At 32.6% G+C, this 16,962-nt stretch overlaps 2 protein-coding genes across 5 annotated transcripts; one reads left to right on the top strand and one right to left on the bottom strand.

The window, feature by feature from the left end:
* The first annotated feature begins 5,095 nt into the window (after nucleotides 1–5,095).
* LOC115978698 (casparian strip membrane protein 3-like) lies at nucleotides 5,096–12,224 on the top strand. 4 transcript variants are annotated; one of them, XM_031100545.1, is made up of 5 exons: nucleotides 5,096–5,359; nucleotides 5,584–5,654; nucleotides 9,492–9,788; nucleotides 9,906–10,032; nucleotides 11,750–12,224. In XM_031100545.1, exons 3-5 carry the CDS (start codon nucleotides 9,562–9,564, stop codon nucleotides 11,963–11,965), a joined length of 570 nt encoding a protein of 189 aa, XP_030956405.1. In that variant the 5' UTR covers nucleotides 5,096–5,359; nucleotides 5,584–5,654; nucleotides 9,492–9,561; the 3' UTR covers nucleotides 11,966–12,224. The 4 variants fall into 4 exon arrangements, with proteins under 4 accessions (XP_030956405.1, XP_030956406.1, XP_030956404.1 ...); XM_031100546.1 differs by having other exon boundaries at nucleotides 5,558–5,654; XM_031100544.1 differs by having other exon boundaries at nucleotides 5,096–5,654.
* Nucleotides 12,225–12,326: 102 nt separating this feature from the next.
* On the bottom strand, nucleotides 12,327–13,871 carry LOC115978697 (photosynthetic NDH subunit of lumenal location 2, chloroplastic). The gene is made up of 2 exons (XM_031100543.1): nucleotides 13,346–13,871; nucleotides 12,327–12,633 (listed from the first exon to the last, which is right to left on the bottom strand). The coding sequence occupies exons 1-2, from the start codon at nucleotides 13,832–13,834 to the stop codon at nucleotides 12,535–12,537; spliced, it is 588 nt and encodes a 195-aa protein (XP_030956403.1). The 5' UTR covers nucleotides 13,835–13,871; the 3' UTR covers nucleotides 12,327–12,534.
* Between the last annotated feature and the right edge of the window lie 3,091 nt (nucleotides 13,872–16,962).

The following is a 16,962-nucleotide window of genomic DNA, read 5'->3' as shown; positions in this document are numbered from 1 at the left end:
TTTTGTGTCGAGATCAGCATGGTCAAGGGTTGTTGTGGTTCTGGTTGCGAGATTGGCATGGGTCTGGTGGGTTTGGGTCATGGGTATGGGTGGTGATGGGTAGTGATTCTGGTTGCGATATCGATGTGGGTCTGGTGGTTTGCGGTTGCGTGGTTGGTGTGACAGCGAGATCGGTGTGTTCGTGGGTTTGGGTGGTGTTGGGTTTACTTGCTAATCGGGTTTGGTGATGGGTTTTGGGCGTGGGTATGGGTGGTGTTGGGTTTGCTTGCTAATCGATTTTGGTGATGGGTTTTGGCTATGGGTTGTTTTGATCATGGTTTGGCCTAGTTAATTTGGGTATGGATGGGTTTTGTGCTATTGATGGTGGAAATTGTGGTTGTGGTTGATGGGTTTTGGTGGTGGCTAGGGTTCTTTTTTTTTTTTTTTTTTTTTTTTTTTTTTTGTCGTGGTGGGTTTGATGAGTGTAGGTGTGGTTGGGTTTGTGACTGATGTGGTGGGGTGGGGGGAGTTGTTGCCATGTTGGTTGTGGGGGATGGGTTTGCTATTGTGTTATGGGTCAGGTTCATGGTGGTGGTGGAGGGTTGCCGTGGTGGTGGGGATGGGTGATTGATGGTGGTTGTGGTTGTTGGTTGCTTTAAGAAAGAGGGAGAAAGAGAGGAAAAAGAAGGGAGAGATATAGAAATAGTAAAAAAAAAATGTTAGGTGTGTTGTGAAGTGGTATGGTGTAATAGATAAAATAGTTTTTGAAATGGTAAAATGAGATAATTTTTAGAAACCGGATGCTAATACTCTAAAAAGATATTAATTTGATTCTTCTTGACTTCATTGGATTAAATTGTACTTTCTCTCTCAAATATTTAATATATGATAGCCAAAGATATGACTTTTTTGGAGTTTTCCATATTATGCCACATAAGATTTGGTAGTCTCACAATTTTTCACATAATTTTTAATTTTTTTAATTCTTTATTTATTTGACAAGTAATTTTTTTTTAAATTCCCTATTTATTTGACAAAAACTAATCAAATGTCAACCATTCCTTTTAATACCCAGTACATAGCTTGTATTTAGACTGCCATTAGGATTTGTTTTTTTTAGAGAGGCATGCAAGTCTTTGACTTGCTTCACAGTAAAGACCCAATACATAGCTTGTATTTAAACTCCCATTATGAATTTATTTTTTTAGAGTGGCATGCAAGTCTTTGACTTGCTTCACAGTAAAGGAGGTGTAGACAACTTGCTCTCCTAGAAATCATATATGATTAAAAGAATTAGGATAAGGTCAACCCATACATCTATATAAAAAGCAAGAACCCTCATAGAAAAATTAAACAATAGTGGTAGTTCCAACTTTCAAGCCATGGAAAACCCGTTGTGGGAACATCAGCGAGACATATAGAAGAAGAAACACACCATGACCAATTATAGGAAGATTATCCAATCTTCACATGCCAAACATGCATAGCCCATGCAGCTACAATAACAACTATGTGCACCCTATTTTATGATGTCAAATACATCGAAACCCAGATTGACAACAAGGTTCCAAACATTGAATGTCCTATATTTATTTATTATGCATGAATTGTTTGTTTAAATAAGATTAATAAATAAAACTTAATATAATATATATTCCATATCTATATTTGCTACCTCACTTTGAAGCCTTCATAACATCATTATTTTATTTATTTGATTTTTAAACCAAATTTTACCACTACAAGTGTGTCTCTTATATTTTTGTAGTGTACTATGGTTCATTTTTTCTACTTCGTCCAATTTGGTCCACATTTGTTCTACTTGGTCCATTTTAAACACTTTGGTCCTATTTGGTCTTATTCGGTCCACATTGGTTCTATTCGGTCTATATTGGTTTTATTTGGTCCACTTTGGTTCTATTCAGTCCATTCTATCCACTTCGGTCCAATTTGGTCCTATAAGGTTTGTAAAGTTCTGATTTACAACTATGTTTTCTGTTGGCTTTATTTCATGACAAAAAGTGTTGCATTTGCTTTAACTATGTTCCTTGTATTTTGTGGGATTTAATTGTATTAGGTTTAGTATTAAGTGAGTGAAGAATCGAGCATGAAATGAAGAATTAGTGCGATTTTGTGAGTAGCTTGCAAGAAGTTCACAAGAAGAGTAACCCGCGAAAAGGGCACGTAAGAAGCACATGCTGGAAGCTAAAAAGTCTTGCCAAGCTGTCCATTTCGCGAGTGTTTAGTGAGTAAGGCCTTCCAAAAAAATACTCACGAAACATTCTGCCTGGAGAATTTTAAGTGTGACTTTTTTACCCTTCACTCATCCTATATATACCATCATTACCCACAAAAGTATGAGAGGCTATTCAGGGAGAAAAACCCTAGATAGGTTTTCTACAACACAACACACCCATCTTTTAGAGAGAGAGCTACTAATTCTTAGTGAGAAATTATTCTAGCCTCTCCTCCTTCCCTCTCCCATTGTCATACCTTAAAAGGAGATTTGTACCCAAACACAACTCACACCTATTCAGAGTATAAAGAGTGTTTTGGAGCTTGGGAAGTTTTAGGGATTTGTCAAAAGAAGCTGATGAGGCTTGGTGGATATAATCGGGTGTCTTACGTAATCCAAAAAGCTAAAGAAGACATGACTCCGAGAAGTTTGTTAGTAGCAGGAGTTTGGAGGGCTCAAATACATTGGGTAGACTAGGCTTGGAGGGTTTTTTGTTATTTGTGTACTCCAACTTTATTCTCTAGTAGGTTGATTTTGACTTGGAGGGTTGCGGAGAGGTTTTTCGCCCAGTTTTTCAGTTTTCTCTTCGATAACACTTCTTAGTGTTATCTTGTGTTTGCATCTCTTTTCATTTACTCTTGTACTTTACATTTATTATTTGTTGTTCATGTTTATGCACTAGAGTAGTATCAGTTCACTGCGCACATTTACTCTTGTTCCGCACTTTGTTTAAGTAAGAGTAAAAGCAATCTAGCCGTAATTTTTAATTGGGAGTCTAAACAAGCTCCTGTGCTTTAGCACAAATCCGAGCTTTCAAGGTCCTATTTGGTCCAATTTTTTCCACTTTGATTCTAAACCTATCGTATTTGGTCCTATTTGGTCCGCTTCAGTCAACTTTAGTCCTATTCAGTCCAACTCGGTCCATTTGGTCCAATTCAGCTCATTTGTGTCCACTTCAGTCCATTTGGTTCACTTTAATTCATTCGGTCCATTTTTTTGTCATTACATAATGGGAAAAGACAAGTTTAGATTGAGAGCAACTATTCTAAATCCAAACTTATTAATATATATATATATATATATATCTTAAACGTATTATTTAAAATCCTAAACATAACATTTGTTGTTGCTATACTCCTGTTGAAGTACATAAACTAGACATTTCAGTCCACTTTGGTTTAGTTAAATTTAAGTGAAAGACTTTCTAAATATGAATGCTATGAACATACTAATGTACTTTAGGGATTATAACAAATATTTCAAGACTTTGTAAGAAACGCTTTGATGTTCAACTTGAACCCAAACTCCAGTGTATTTTGATTTTTTGAAGATAAAAGAAATACAACTTAATGAGTGTTGAATTACTTAATTCTCACATTAAAAACTATAAATGAATGATGTAAGCTTTAGAATTTAGATAGTCCAACATATTAGGTGCATAGCCTAGAAGTCAAGAGTAGAGGGATTCCATTCTAAACCCGTGACCAAGAAGCAAGTGGGTGCTAGTACAATTGCACCTGAAGATGGGGCAGAAAATAGGGATGACTGAGTTCAGAGTTCACAAGAAAGGAGTTCTCTGTTTCATAAGGATCAAATTGGTACCAAAAAAAATTTATTTACAGCCCATGTCATGCCCATAACCGTATCCACTGCCCCATTCCATTACATCACCAAGTAATGCTATCTCCTCATAACTTCTTTGAAAACTCTGTCAAGCTGCACATTCTGCATTTTTTTCCCCCAAGCTTGAAAATCAGTACCTAACCCCGTATTCCAATCCAATCTGAAAATATATATTTCATAGTGGGGAAAAAAAATTAAGGTTAATGACCCTTTGGAATTATGTATATGGTAGAATAAAATGTTTATTTGCTTGCATTGCATAGACTTTTGAAAGGCTTTGATTTGGAGAGAAGAAGTAGATAAACAATTTACCTTAGATTTCTCAATTAAATTCAACAATGTGGTTGCAACGAGCTATATTAACCAATGCAATTACATGATTAAATTTAATTATGAACTTAAAATACAATACTTAGGAAAATGTATTCAAGTTTTTTCCAAAGTAAATATATCCTGTTAAAAAAAGTGTTGGAGCATTTTAATATTATATTATTAAAATTTATTTATATTACAACATAAATGTAAAGATATGGAAATATGAAAGAGAAAGAGCTAGTGAAAATGTTTAATCTCACATTGAAAATAAGAGATTATTTTATTCATTTTAATTGTGATAATTAATAGACTAATATATATTAATTTAGATATTAAACTAAATACGTACATAAGTTGAGGTGAAGGGAAGAAATGTCAAGAATGAAAATGAACCAGATCCAAGAATGAACTAGCCTCTTAGATTGCATTCTTCCCTTTGTGTTATTTTTATTATTATGTTTACGCCGACAAAAAGTAAACAATTAATTTGGCATAAAGAAAAAGCTGAAAAGTAAATTTTGAATAGAAAATGCTAGACTATCGAGGCCTAACCTTCATTTAAGTAATGCCTCTACTCATCAAAAAAAAAATTTTAAGTAATGCCTCTGTCCTTAAAGTTGAACTTGGCAAACGATCACACGCAGAAAATTCATTGCAAACTGTCAATTTGTTGCTAAAGTACATTACTGTACAATCACATGTCGGTAGAAAAGAAAAGACATATAATATCTTGATGGGTTTGGACTTTAGAGCAATATAGTGCATAAGCTATCTTCACTGCAGGTGATAGAATTATATTTTTTATCTTTACATTTGATTTCTACTAGATTCTTGACACCTATGCAATTGTTGCATCTAATTTCCAACCCCACTTTAAGTACTAATCATTTCTTCTCTCTCATCTTATTGGTTCAAGTTCACCAATTTCACATACAAAAGGGTGAACATGCCTATGTACCTAACCAGTAACCACACAAACATAATAACAACTCTTTACCAGCAAGAATAACACTTCACATTCAAAGTTCAAACACAACAAAGCTCACAGTCCCATTCTGTGATTCTTCTTCTTCTTTTTCTTCTTCTTCTTCTTCTTCTTCTTCTTGTCCAGCCCACTTCCACAAATTCCCTACTTGACAAATGCTTGTTGTTGGTTGCTGCTGTTTAAGGTGTTATCATCAAGCTCCTACATGTGGAGGATGAGAGGTAATTTGCTGCAGCCAAGGATGACTTGCCGGAAAGCTTTATTTATAGCTTTGTAATTTTCAGATGATAAAATAGTAAATCTAAGTATCCACTATCCATGTGAATTCATATATATAGAATCAAATGTTCATATATTTCTATTAGAATTAATCGGCAAGTTCTCTTTGGCTACATGTTTATCTCCTATTCACATGTTAGATCTATGATGATAATGATAATAGCAGTAATGGTGATTACGTCACTTGCAATGGAAGAGGCTTAGCGATTCAGAGATGTATAAAAAAATGTTATTGCAGTAAGTTCTCTCTTTACATTTCTCCATATGGTTTTGTTTTTTTATATAGATTCCTCCATATGATATGAACTCTCAATGATTTAGTTAATGTTCACTCCGCCAATGTTTGTGTAGTGCCAATTTTTTAAAACTCTACGGACCCAAATAATCTCGCAAAAAATTCCATAAAGTCAGGTGTATCTTGTCATTTTATACAAGCAAGGGTCCACCAAAATCTGAACTCATTCTCAATTACAGATATAATATGATTCGTGCTTTCACTTCGGAACATACTATGAGAGTATAAAACACAATTATCAACAAAGTTTGCTTTAACTGAAATTAGTATTCCTTGGTTAGTCTCATTCAATGAATCTTCAGCATGTGTAAAATATGAAACATGTGTTATGCAATTATAGACACCAGTTTACACTTCACATCCAAGGTTACTTTTGAGCTTGAATTGAAGTCTGTAAGTGCAATAGCCAGATAGAGTCATTATTTTTAAAAAAATGTTGAAATAAAAGATTGAGTGAGAAATATTAGATTGTAAAAGAGTGGAATCAAAAGAGAAAGAAAATACAGATATTATACGGTCTGGCCTACATTCATGGATGAAACTCTTAGCGGCTAGAGTTCAACTATATTCTTAACTGTGTTACAATAAACTTTAAGCAGGCCAAGGTACATATCGAAGTTACAGTTACCCCTAGTTGAGCTTACAATATATTAAGCCTCTTGGGTCATGAAAGTTCACTTGGTGTGTAAAACACTAGTGAATGTTTAGACTCAAATTTTAAAATTACCAACACAAGCTTATACTCAAATTAATATATGTGCAGAATGATAAGTACAAGCTACACCCAAACAACCAAACAACTCTAAGCCATAATGTAATCACAATAGAGCAATAATTAAAAATAAAGAGTAAGAGTTAAAGAGATGCAAACACAAGATAACATTAGCACGTGTTATCGAAGAGAAAACCGAAGAATTCGACGAAAAACTTATCTACCGCCCTCCAAGCGGTGAAATGATCTATTAGAATATCAGTTGGAATACATGAATAGCAATAGACTTTCCAAACCTAATCTACCCGATACACCTAAACTCTCCAAACTTCTTAGTCCAACAGGGTTAAACTTAATGTTATCTTCTCTAGCTTACCGGATCCCGCAAAAAGCCTATTGCATCAACCAAATGAATTGATCCTCTCTGAACTGCTTTCCAAGCACCAAATAGCCTTCTCATTGATATGAATATGGTGATTTAAGGATTTGGCTAAAGCTCCTCTCAAGGGTATGTCAATGGAGAGGGTGAGAGTAGAGGAATTTGAAGAGTCAAATGTATAAGATTGTAGATGAATCAATCTTTTTGTTCTTTGGAGTTTTTTTCTCAAAATTCTCTCTCTTGAAGCTCTCTACATTTCGTGAGTATAAGGGTATTTATAGTAGGGTATGAGAAGGAATGTGAAAAATCATTTTTCTGCAAAACAATGAGCTTTGGCAAGTGACTCGCGACTGGGATGAGTCACGAGTTCCAGTCGCCAACTAACAGAAAGGTCAAACTGTACTTTTTGTCCTGTAGTGATCCAACTGTCATGACCCTTCAACTTCCTGCATGCTTCACACATGTGATACTTCTAGCGAGTCACCACTCGCGAGTCAATCGCAAGTTCCAATCACGAAAATGCTCTTGAATGTATACACTTGATCAATTCTTCATACTCTCTCACACGCAACCCTTACAATATTCTCATCTAAATACAGGGTTTCTAATTGCTGAATTACAAGAAAATTTAGTACAAGATAAAGCCAACACATGATTGAATAAATTTAAAGCCATTACACAAACATATGATAACTCAAATCTTTAATACTTTCCCTCAAGTTCAAGGTAGAGGCTTGATGATGCCTTAAGTTTGGAATGCAAATTTGATGTGTTATGCTAAATAACATAGAGCGTCAAATTTTGTGAAAGTCTTTTGAGAATTTCTTATTAGCTTTATAATCTGACTTCAGCTAGAAGAATAGTAAGGTGTTTTGGGTTTTCACTCCATAAACAATCCACGATGTGAGTGTGTCAGTTGAGATGTGATTGTTCTATTACTGTTGTGTGTCTATTATCCATGAAACCTATTAATTAATCACGTGGACATCAATTGTCAATCGGTAAAATTGGTAGAAAGTCGTTGTTAGGGGCCTAAATGCATTTTTCATTTTGTTTTCATGTATTTAATAATTGGTTTTATCACTGATGGTTTAATTAGGCAAGTGTTCACTAGTGGGTCCTGCCAAGTAGAGGGAGGAAAACTTTCATATTTGCCCCACCAATTATTGAGTAAAAAGCGCTACTAATGATGAGTCAATGTGATGTTCATGCTAACAACTGCTATAGTTGTACAAAAGAGACTCACATGTTTACTCCATCTATGGTTGTGTAAAGGGTACTCCATTGATGATGGTAATGCATTTATTGTTGCCACGTACACTCTTGTTAAACCATGTTATGGTATCATTTTGGGCCACTTGTTCTACTTTGGTCTGTATAGTCCACTTCGGTCCATTTTTGTCCATTCAGTCCATTTCGTCACTTTGGTCCATTTCGGTCTTTTTTTTCCATTCAATCTATTTCAGTCCACTTTGGTCCACTTCAATCCATTCTGTCCATTTTGGACTAATTGAGCCTTAAATTGATTCTTTTTTTAGGTTACCTATTCATTTTTAGGCTTAAAAAATATTCACCCCCTGATTTTTGAGTTGAAAAATATGAAATTTTATTCTATTTAGACCAAACTCTTTAGTTTTGGGCTAAAAAATATAAACAAAATAAGCATTAGAAAATAGAGATATTGGCTCTAAAAAAAGTAATAAATATTATAAAGATTAAAAGATTACCTTAAAAAAATTTTGAGAAGAAAGATTACCTTAAAATTTAAGTTTCAATAATATTGGCATTATACTTATATTTGGAAAAAAAAATGCTACAATTCTAAACTAATATAAAACTTTAAACTTAATGTAAAATGTTACATATGTTCCATAGAATTAGAGTGTTTTTTTATAAATATTTTTGAATATGTTCAAATTAGTCAACAGATTATGGTATATTAAAAAAAAAAATGTCCTTTTAATAACATTTTCTCTATTTATATAAAACAATATTATAATTGTGTAATATTAACCTAAAAAATTTACATTATATTCTTATAAAACAATTATATTAAATTTTCTCATGCATTGTATGGATTTGTGACTAATTACATATTAATTAATGATAAGAACAAGTGATTAATATAACAACTCGAAACCAAACTCATTGGCCCAAACTTTTAAATTAATTCATATTCCTATACGTTATATTAACTTCTTAATTGACCTCTCCCCAACTTATACGTGTCAACGCTTAGAACCTCGATTAGATGCTAAATGCCCCATTTATACAGCTTACAGCATTTTAATTTTAGAGGGCATTGAGCAGATCCAAATTTGGACAAGGACTTTGTTACAATTTGAGTAGCTAGTAACTGGCTAGGAAGACATTTGTTATATTTTAAAATATCCACAAGATAAAGCAAGTATGAGCAGGTAAGATTGTTAAGATAATACAAAGCTCCCTCCTAAGTTTGGTGTTAAAAAAAATAATATATAAAAAATCATGTACCATTTGGCCTGCACCAAGTCACAAAATGACATACATTTTATCTGCTTAGAGAAGCAAAACTCAGATCAATTCAACTTGGCTAACCTCTCCACTTTGATTGTTTCTAACTGGTTGATTCTTTTAGAAAATCCACATCTGCTTTCGTGTGATGATTTGTATATATGCATGTCCTTCCCTAACCTCTCTGTCAAGCAGCTTCAGCTTCTAGCATTATCCAAAGCCTTAAAAGTGTAAAAGAGAAAAGAAGACTTTAGCCCCCATCAAAATGAAGACAGAACCTCAACCACTTGAGGCTGGTGAAACTTCCAAGCGTTTAACCTCAACACAAGGGGTCACTAGAGGGCTCTCTATAGTGGACTTAATTCTTCGAATTATTGCAGCTATTGGAACACTAGGAAGTGCTGTAGCAATGGGAACAACAAACGAAACACTACCATTTTTCACACAGTTTGTCCAATTTTCTGCTCAGTACAATGATCTTCCTACTTTCACGTAAGTTATGCATCATGATGCACTAGTCATTTTTTGATTTGTTGGGATTTATTATAAGTAACTTTGTTATCTTGATATATAAAAGTTTGACTCTATTTAAGTATCTATATCAAACAGGTTCTTTGTGATCGCGAATTCGATTGTATGTGGCTATCTTGTTGTAATTTCTCTCCCACTATCTATCTTTCACATCATCAGGAGTGCAGCAATAAATAGTAGGATCATCTTGGTCATCTTTGACACGGTAAAGATACTTTGTACTTAAAAGCAGCAAGGTAGTTTAGAACCATACATATAGTTGCTTAGAAACCCAAAAACAAAAATAATAATTGTCTCATAAGCTGTGAGAAGAATAATGCTGCATATATTGGATCAACTTATATGGGGCGGGGCATAGTTTTCAAATATAATATCTCATAGGTAGCATATGATTAAAAAAAACTCAAAATTTGTATATTTTACCTATTAGATTAGTGCATTATATAATGTTTGTATAAGTTCAAATCTTACCTAAGTCATTTTAATTCCTAAAATTTTTATATAGTAAATAAAAAACAATTATCAATGGTCAATATCATAATAATTTAGTCATAGAAAGTTTAAACATAATATTTTATATAATTCTCTTGCTTTATAAAAATACATAACCAAGATAGTTATGATCAAATGCCGTATATGGTAAAATCAACATACATCTAAAAGTCAAAGACCAAAAATATAAGAATTGTAAATTAACATTGTTCTTATCTTGTGACACGTAAATAAATAAATAAAATTATTCGTGCAATACAACACCCTACGGATAGTGGTTGTGTAGTAAATCATTGGTCCATGTCATTTCTTTTAAGATCAAGCAATTAATTTTGATGATCTATATCTTTTTTAGAAATAAGATAAATAAAAAATAAAAAAACGTGTCTATGCATGCTTTGCGCTTCTTCAAAAAGCTCCAAAAAAGCATGCCTAAAGAGCATTTCGTTAAATGCGCTTTATTTTTGGCCTAGCGAAGCATTGAGAGCTTAAGAGTTTCCAAGCTTTGAGCTTAAGCGCACCTAAAGCGCGCTTTTAGCAACATTGAGTGCAAAAGATCCTAATGTTCAAAAGTCAAAACTACTTTATGCTAGAAAATACATGGATGAGCTCACATATAGATGAGCATATATAAGGATGAGCATCAGTTTTACCTCCACCCCCATTCTTTCATGGATGAGCTCACTTATATATATGAGCATCACGTCAGGACTTGGGACACAAATAAATAAAGGATAAAGCTATTCACCATAAGCTTAAACTTCTGGAGTAATTAACAGTCAACAAATATGTTCCTTGCTAGCTTTTTTTTAAATATATAAATATATATATATATATATATATAAAAAAGATAAAGAATACAAATATGTTGTATCATTATATTAGACTAACTTGGTTGAGACCATAATTTTATTCTTTACCATTTAGCTTAGTGGCCTGCTTTATATATAAAGACAACGTCAATCTTTATCTCCTCTCTAACTTTTTTTTTCCTTTTTCCTTTTCTTTTTTTAATAATTTGAGAAGAGGGTTTTAAATCTTGAATTCCTCTATTAGAAATATTGAAAAGTACTAGTACTTGTGCTAAAAGACTCTTGGTTCATCTCCCTTTTCAATAAAAAAAATCTCATTTCCTTTTTTTGTGCTACTAAATTACAATTTACACCCTTAAATTTTGGGATAATTTGATTGTGTCTCTTAATATTATGTCTCGTTTTGAAATAGACCCTTTTGTCCATATACCCAATGCTTATGTATTTCTTAAGTACCACATAATCTCAAAACAATCATACAATAAAACTACATCATTTTGTCTACATCAGGAAAAAATTTATTTAATCCACATTAAAAAAAAAAATTTACAATCTATTATGCACATAATTAAAGAATCTTAAGATTTCTAATGAAAATGTGTTTCAACTTTTGTTAAGGTAATGTTGGCTCTTCTTACTGCTGGAGCTTCTGCAGCAACAGCAATAGTATACTTGGCACACAATGGGAATGCTAGTGCAAATTGGGTTGCAATCTGCCAACAATTCAATTCCTTCTGTGAGCGCACTTCTGGATCTTTGATTGGCTCTTTTGGAGGAATACTCATATTCATGCTGCTAATTGTTACCTCTGCTGTGGCTATTTCTAGATGCTAATCTATGACATACAGACATCCATGTTCATTTATAAGGGTTCTGAAACCATAAATCTAGATAAAAATTTTCACAACTGCTTACGTAACCTATTACGATTGGTACATAATATAATGTGGTGTCAGTAGTTTAATCCTTGTAAACTGATGTTATTTTGATCAAAACTTGTCATGTTAACAAGTTATGAAAATTGTGCCCTTAACATTTCTCTCTGTAATGGTAATATAAAGTATGTCAGAAGTCATGTCTATGAACTTCTTATAATGTGTTTGTATAGACTCTTGTTGGAGTTTTGGGCTTTGTTATTTTATAGACATGTTTTTCCTATTCTTATAAATATTCCCATGCACATAACAATATAACCTGATCTTAAGCTATGGTATATAACTATATATTCCTTCAATCTACACCTTACATAATAATCAACAAATTGCAGAGTTCAGCACAAAAGTCCAGTGAAATTCAACATTTTTCTTGTAATCACCTTAAATTGACTGGAAATCTCAAGTTTCCAATTGATTGAGAACTGCAGCCATGCCCCCATTTTAGCACTCATAAAACTCCATCTTGTACTAGGCTAACAATGCCACAAGATCATCTATTGATTTTAATGTCTTCTCGTAATATAGGTATGATTCATATACTTTCGGCGTGCGGACAAAATAGTCAAGCTGGGAAAAAAAAAAAAGTTAGTTAAATAAATACAGAAACAGGAAATCTCACTAGTAGTTCTGTTGATAACTTGTAAAATCCCGAATTCTTTTTACTTGGTGAAACTTCACCTTTCAAAGATAGAAGGTCTCTTCTACCATGTACAACAAAATTTCCCAACACATTAAAGAACAATAATAAAGATAGAACTATATTACAATTAATATGTCAAATGTATATTAGAGATATCCAGGCATAAGGTTGGATTAGGTTGTATAACTAATTTAGATTCAATGTACTATAACCTAGTCGCAGAGCTTAATAAAGTAACCATAATCATACTTGTAGTAACATTACTTCTAATACATGTAAAGTAATTCTGAAATTAATTTAGAGTTTAGTCTATCACTTATATCTTTAATGGGCCCATTGAAACATACAATTCAAAACAGTAAAGATGTAATTGTTTATGAATATAGGCCAAGTCGAACCACTTAAATTTTTATGTGCACCTGCTTCCTTTCTCTCTCTAATTTTCGACATAAATTCTAACAAATACATGTGCCTTTGGATATTCTTATCATAAAAGCCTTAATAATTTTCTAAACTAGTCTCAGTCTCACCAATTTAATGTCAAGTGTCAACAATGAGCAAAGTCAAATTTTTATTTGCTACCAAATCAAATACGATGAAGATTGCCATAAACTCTTAAAGGATACACAAACAACATACCTCCATCATGTTATCCACCAACTCATTTGCAGTTTTAACATAATCCTTCCGGCGATTTTCCGGCAACAGAGACATAACATTTTTCATATCCTGAGAAAGATAGGCCTGCTTTAATCGAATGTAAAATAAGACATACCTCCAAGCCATGGTGTCCAACATGTACCTAATGCTATGTAACCCCTCAGCAGTTTGTCTAATCCTAGCCACTGCATCTTCTGGTGATAACCCTGGCTCAAAATAACGTTCCTTTAGAAATGAACGTGTACCCCAATTCTGAGCAAGTGCAATTGGTGTGCCATGTACACCAATTGCTGCCATTGAAGTTGCTAACAATGTTGCTACAAAGTTTCTTCTATGTTTCACATTTTGTTCACTAGGAAATGAGGCTCTGACAGTTGGGACTGAGCTTTTCTTCCTGTGATCATGTCTGTGTGGTTTGGTGAGTTGGGCATGAATTGGAGCAGTGCTTGTGTTAGTGAAGCTGGACATGGTTTTTTTTTATGAATGGGAAATTGTGTCATTGTGGATTTTTGGGGCAAGTTTTGTGGCTGACCTTGTTGCCTGTTAAATCCAACATGGACCTTAGCTTCTTGCCACGTTGGAGTTATCTTGTTCTGGTGGTGGGAGAGTTTGGGACCCATCTGGATGTGGGTGAGTTTAACTTTAAGCCCAACTATGGTTGAAATTTATCTGGGCTTCTTTTCTTCTTTATCCTTTTTGGGCCAGAATATGGGCTTGGTTTGAAAACAGTATTTCTAAAAATAATGTCCAATTAAATAGAGATAGAGGTGTATAAGGATCAGGGTTTGTGTTAAATCCTAATAAAAAATTAAGTTTTAATTTATTTTATTAAAAAAATTATCGAAAAAAAAAAAAAAAGATTAATATGTGATATCAATAGTAATTGCTTCAATTTTTGATCCACCATTCTCCCATCCCATGTTTCTATAGCTTTCTCCTTTACTAGTTTCTTAATGTATGTTGAAAATCAGGCTTCAAGCTTCAAGCTCAAGCTCTCCATCATAGTTCCCTACCATAACACTCATGACTCATGGCTTGCATGTAAGGCAAAATACCATCGAATGAGTTATTAAGCTCAGTGGGTTCCAGTTATCTCAACTAATAAAATTTCTGATGGTTGAATAAGAGATCTAGGGTACAATCCCCATCTACACCAAAAACCGATTAATGCCTTAATCTACTAAAGAGCACAATTATCAAAAGTAAACATCATAAGTCAAAAATTTATATTTATAATATAAATATATATATATATATATATTTTAAAAAAAAGGGCTATCCATCTACTACCAAAAACTAGTAATTTCAAGCTCTCCATCTTGCATTACTCTCATTGAGGTATTGGATATTGGTCCTTTTCTGATTTCTAATGAGAACTTCTAATACAATTAAGGGGCCCCATCCTGGAAATCAAATCAAATTCAAATTTTTTTTTTTTTTTTTGAGAAATCAAATTCAATTGATCAATGAATACTTGGGATTTTTAGCTTTGACACCGCCATTGAACTTCATCGTGTCTCAACCATATACTTTTCAGTCAACTTAAATATGTTGAGCCAACTGAATACAATAAAATGGTTGGGAACAATATTAAATTCTCAAATATAGACTAAATTACCAAGGCCACATAAATTTTTCTTTATAATCTGTCATCCTTTCCCACTTAGCTTGCATAAAAGAAAGGTCTAAACTCAACATATAAGGTTGGACGCCCACATTTATGCCCAACCAATGAAGTCACAGCTAGACCCTTGTCATTTCATAAAGGAAAAAAAAGTTAGATAATCATAAATTATATTTAAACTACCTGATTTTTATTTTTTATTTTTTTTATTTTTTAGAAGAAGCTGATTTTAAACTAGACCTTATAATTTCAATAATTTTATTGTCTCAAAATGTTCGAAAACTTTGATATCTAAGATTACAATTAATTAAACTGTATGGTTTTAATTAATTGAATCTACATTTTTAAACCCCTAATAAAACTCAATAAAACAAACCCTAAATCAAATATAAAAAATTTTAAAGCTTACATTCGAACAATTTTAAAAATTCAAGATTTAATATGAAACTCAAAAATTATTAAATTAAACTTTAGGTAATGATTGATTTGAGCATTTTGATATGCCTCACAACATTATCATCAAGTCAATACACCACTTGATTTATGATGTAGTTAAGATTTAAATCTCAAATCTCTTATTATTAAATTTAATTTGAAATCTTCCAATCCAAAAAAGTATTACTAGCTGGCTTGTTACAACTTACAAGTCACAACATTTTTTATTCGCGAAAGCATAATTAAGCTTTTTCCATGGCTTCAGTTCATGTCTTTAAAACCTCTGTGATTTCTCGTTTTCTTTTCTAACAACTTGTAAACCTTTTCATCCAATTCTCGAAACCCTCTTTACCTCACAAATTCAAACAAAAACCATTTTCTTTTCTCGAGAAAACTCACAAAAAAATCACTTAACTTTCACTTGAAAAGAAGGAAAAAATAAATAAATAAAAATCCTTACTAATACCTTTACCATAGCAACCCAAATAAACATAGCCATTTACATGGTGTTTGTCTGGCCAATCTTTTTCAAAGCTCTTCAAATCAATTTTTAATTTTTGTTTTTTTTGTTTTTAGATAATGTTAGAGAAGCATGCCTTTCTTGATTTGTTATTCCTTTAATTATTCCTTTAAAATCTTTTTGTTGTTTTCTAATGTTGGATGAGGGCTTCTCTTCTCAAGTATGACCTACTTAACAAAGGAATTGTCCTGTTACAGCCTTTTCTTACTGAGAATTATTAAAACTTGGCTTTATAATAGCTAATCGTAATTAAACACAACTTTGCTTTAAGAGACTCGTATGTTTGACTTTATAACTTGCTTCTACATACAATTTGTTGGCTTATAGGTCTTCTTCACTGACACCTCTATGCCATGCTCCTCATAAAAGGTTAATAGTCTTTCTGTTTTTCTTTTTTCCTTTTTGTTAATCAAAATAAATATTTTTAAGAGTTTCACCTCCAAAATAATAGATTCATCCTTAAGGGAAGGAGAAAAAAAAAAAAAAAACCTAGTCTTGTAATGAGCTTAAAAAAAATTGAAAATTTATAAGATTACACTGATTATGCTAATTAGATTTAATATACATGACAAATTTTTATTGGTTTTTATACAATTATTTAATACATGTGTCTAAAGAAAATTTATTATCAAATCCAAAGTGGTGACTACCTACTTAGTATGGGTAAGAAAATATTTGTTTAAGGAGTTTTAGATTTTGTCAACCTACTTGAGATATGCACTTTCATATATGTTCAATATGATTATTTTTCATAATTTTCTTGGATACTCAAAATATTTTTCATAATAACATTAGCATCAGATTATTACTTAAATATTACAACGATCAAGTAGAATAGAAATGGAAAAACGAGAAAAATGAGATAGAGCCACACTTTTCCAAGCGTGTTCTTTTTTATGAACTTTGTTTTCTTACACCTTATTCTCCATCTATTCCACCTCCCTGCCCTTATTTCTCTCTAATTCTTATTCTTTCCTAACCCTAAATCCATCACAAATAAATGTAGACAACTCCCTA

This window comes from Quercus lobata, chromosome 3, assembly GCF_001633185.2.
Source record: "Quercus lobata isolate SW786 chromosome 3, ValleyOak3.0 Primary Assembly, whole genome shotgun sequence".
In the NCBI taxonomy this organism is placed as follows: domain Eukaryota; kingdom Viridiplantae; phylum Streptophyta; class Magnoliopsida; order Fagales; family Fagaceae; genus Quercus; species Quercus lobata.
This window is presented reverse-complemented; position numbering and strand designations above follow the sequence as displayed.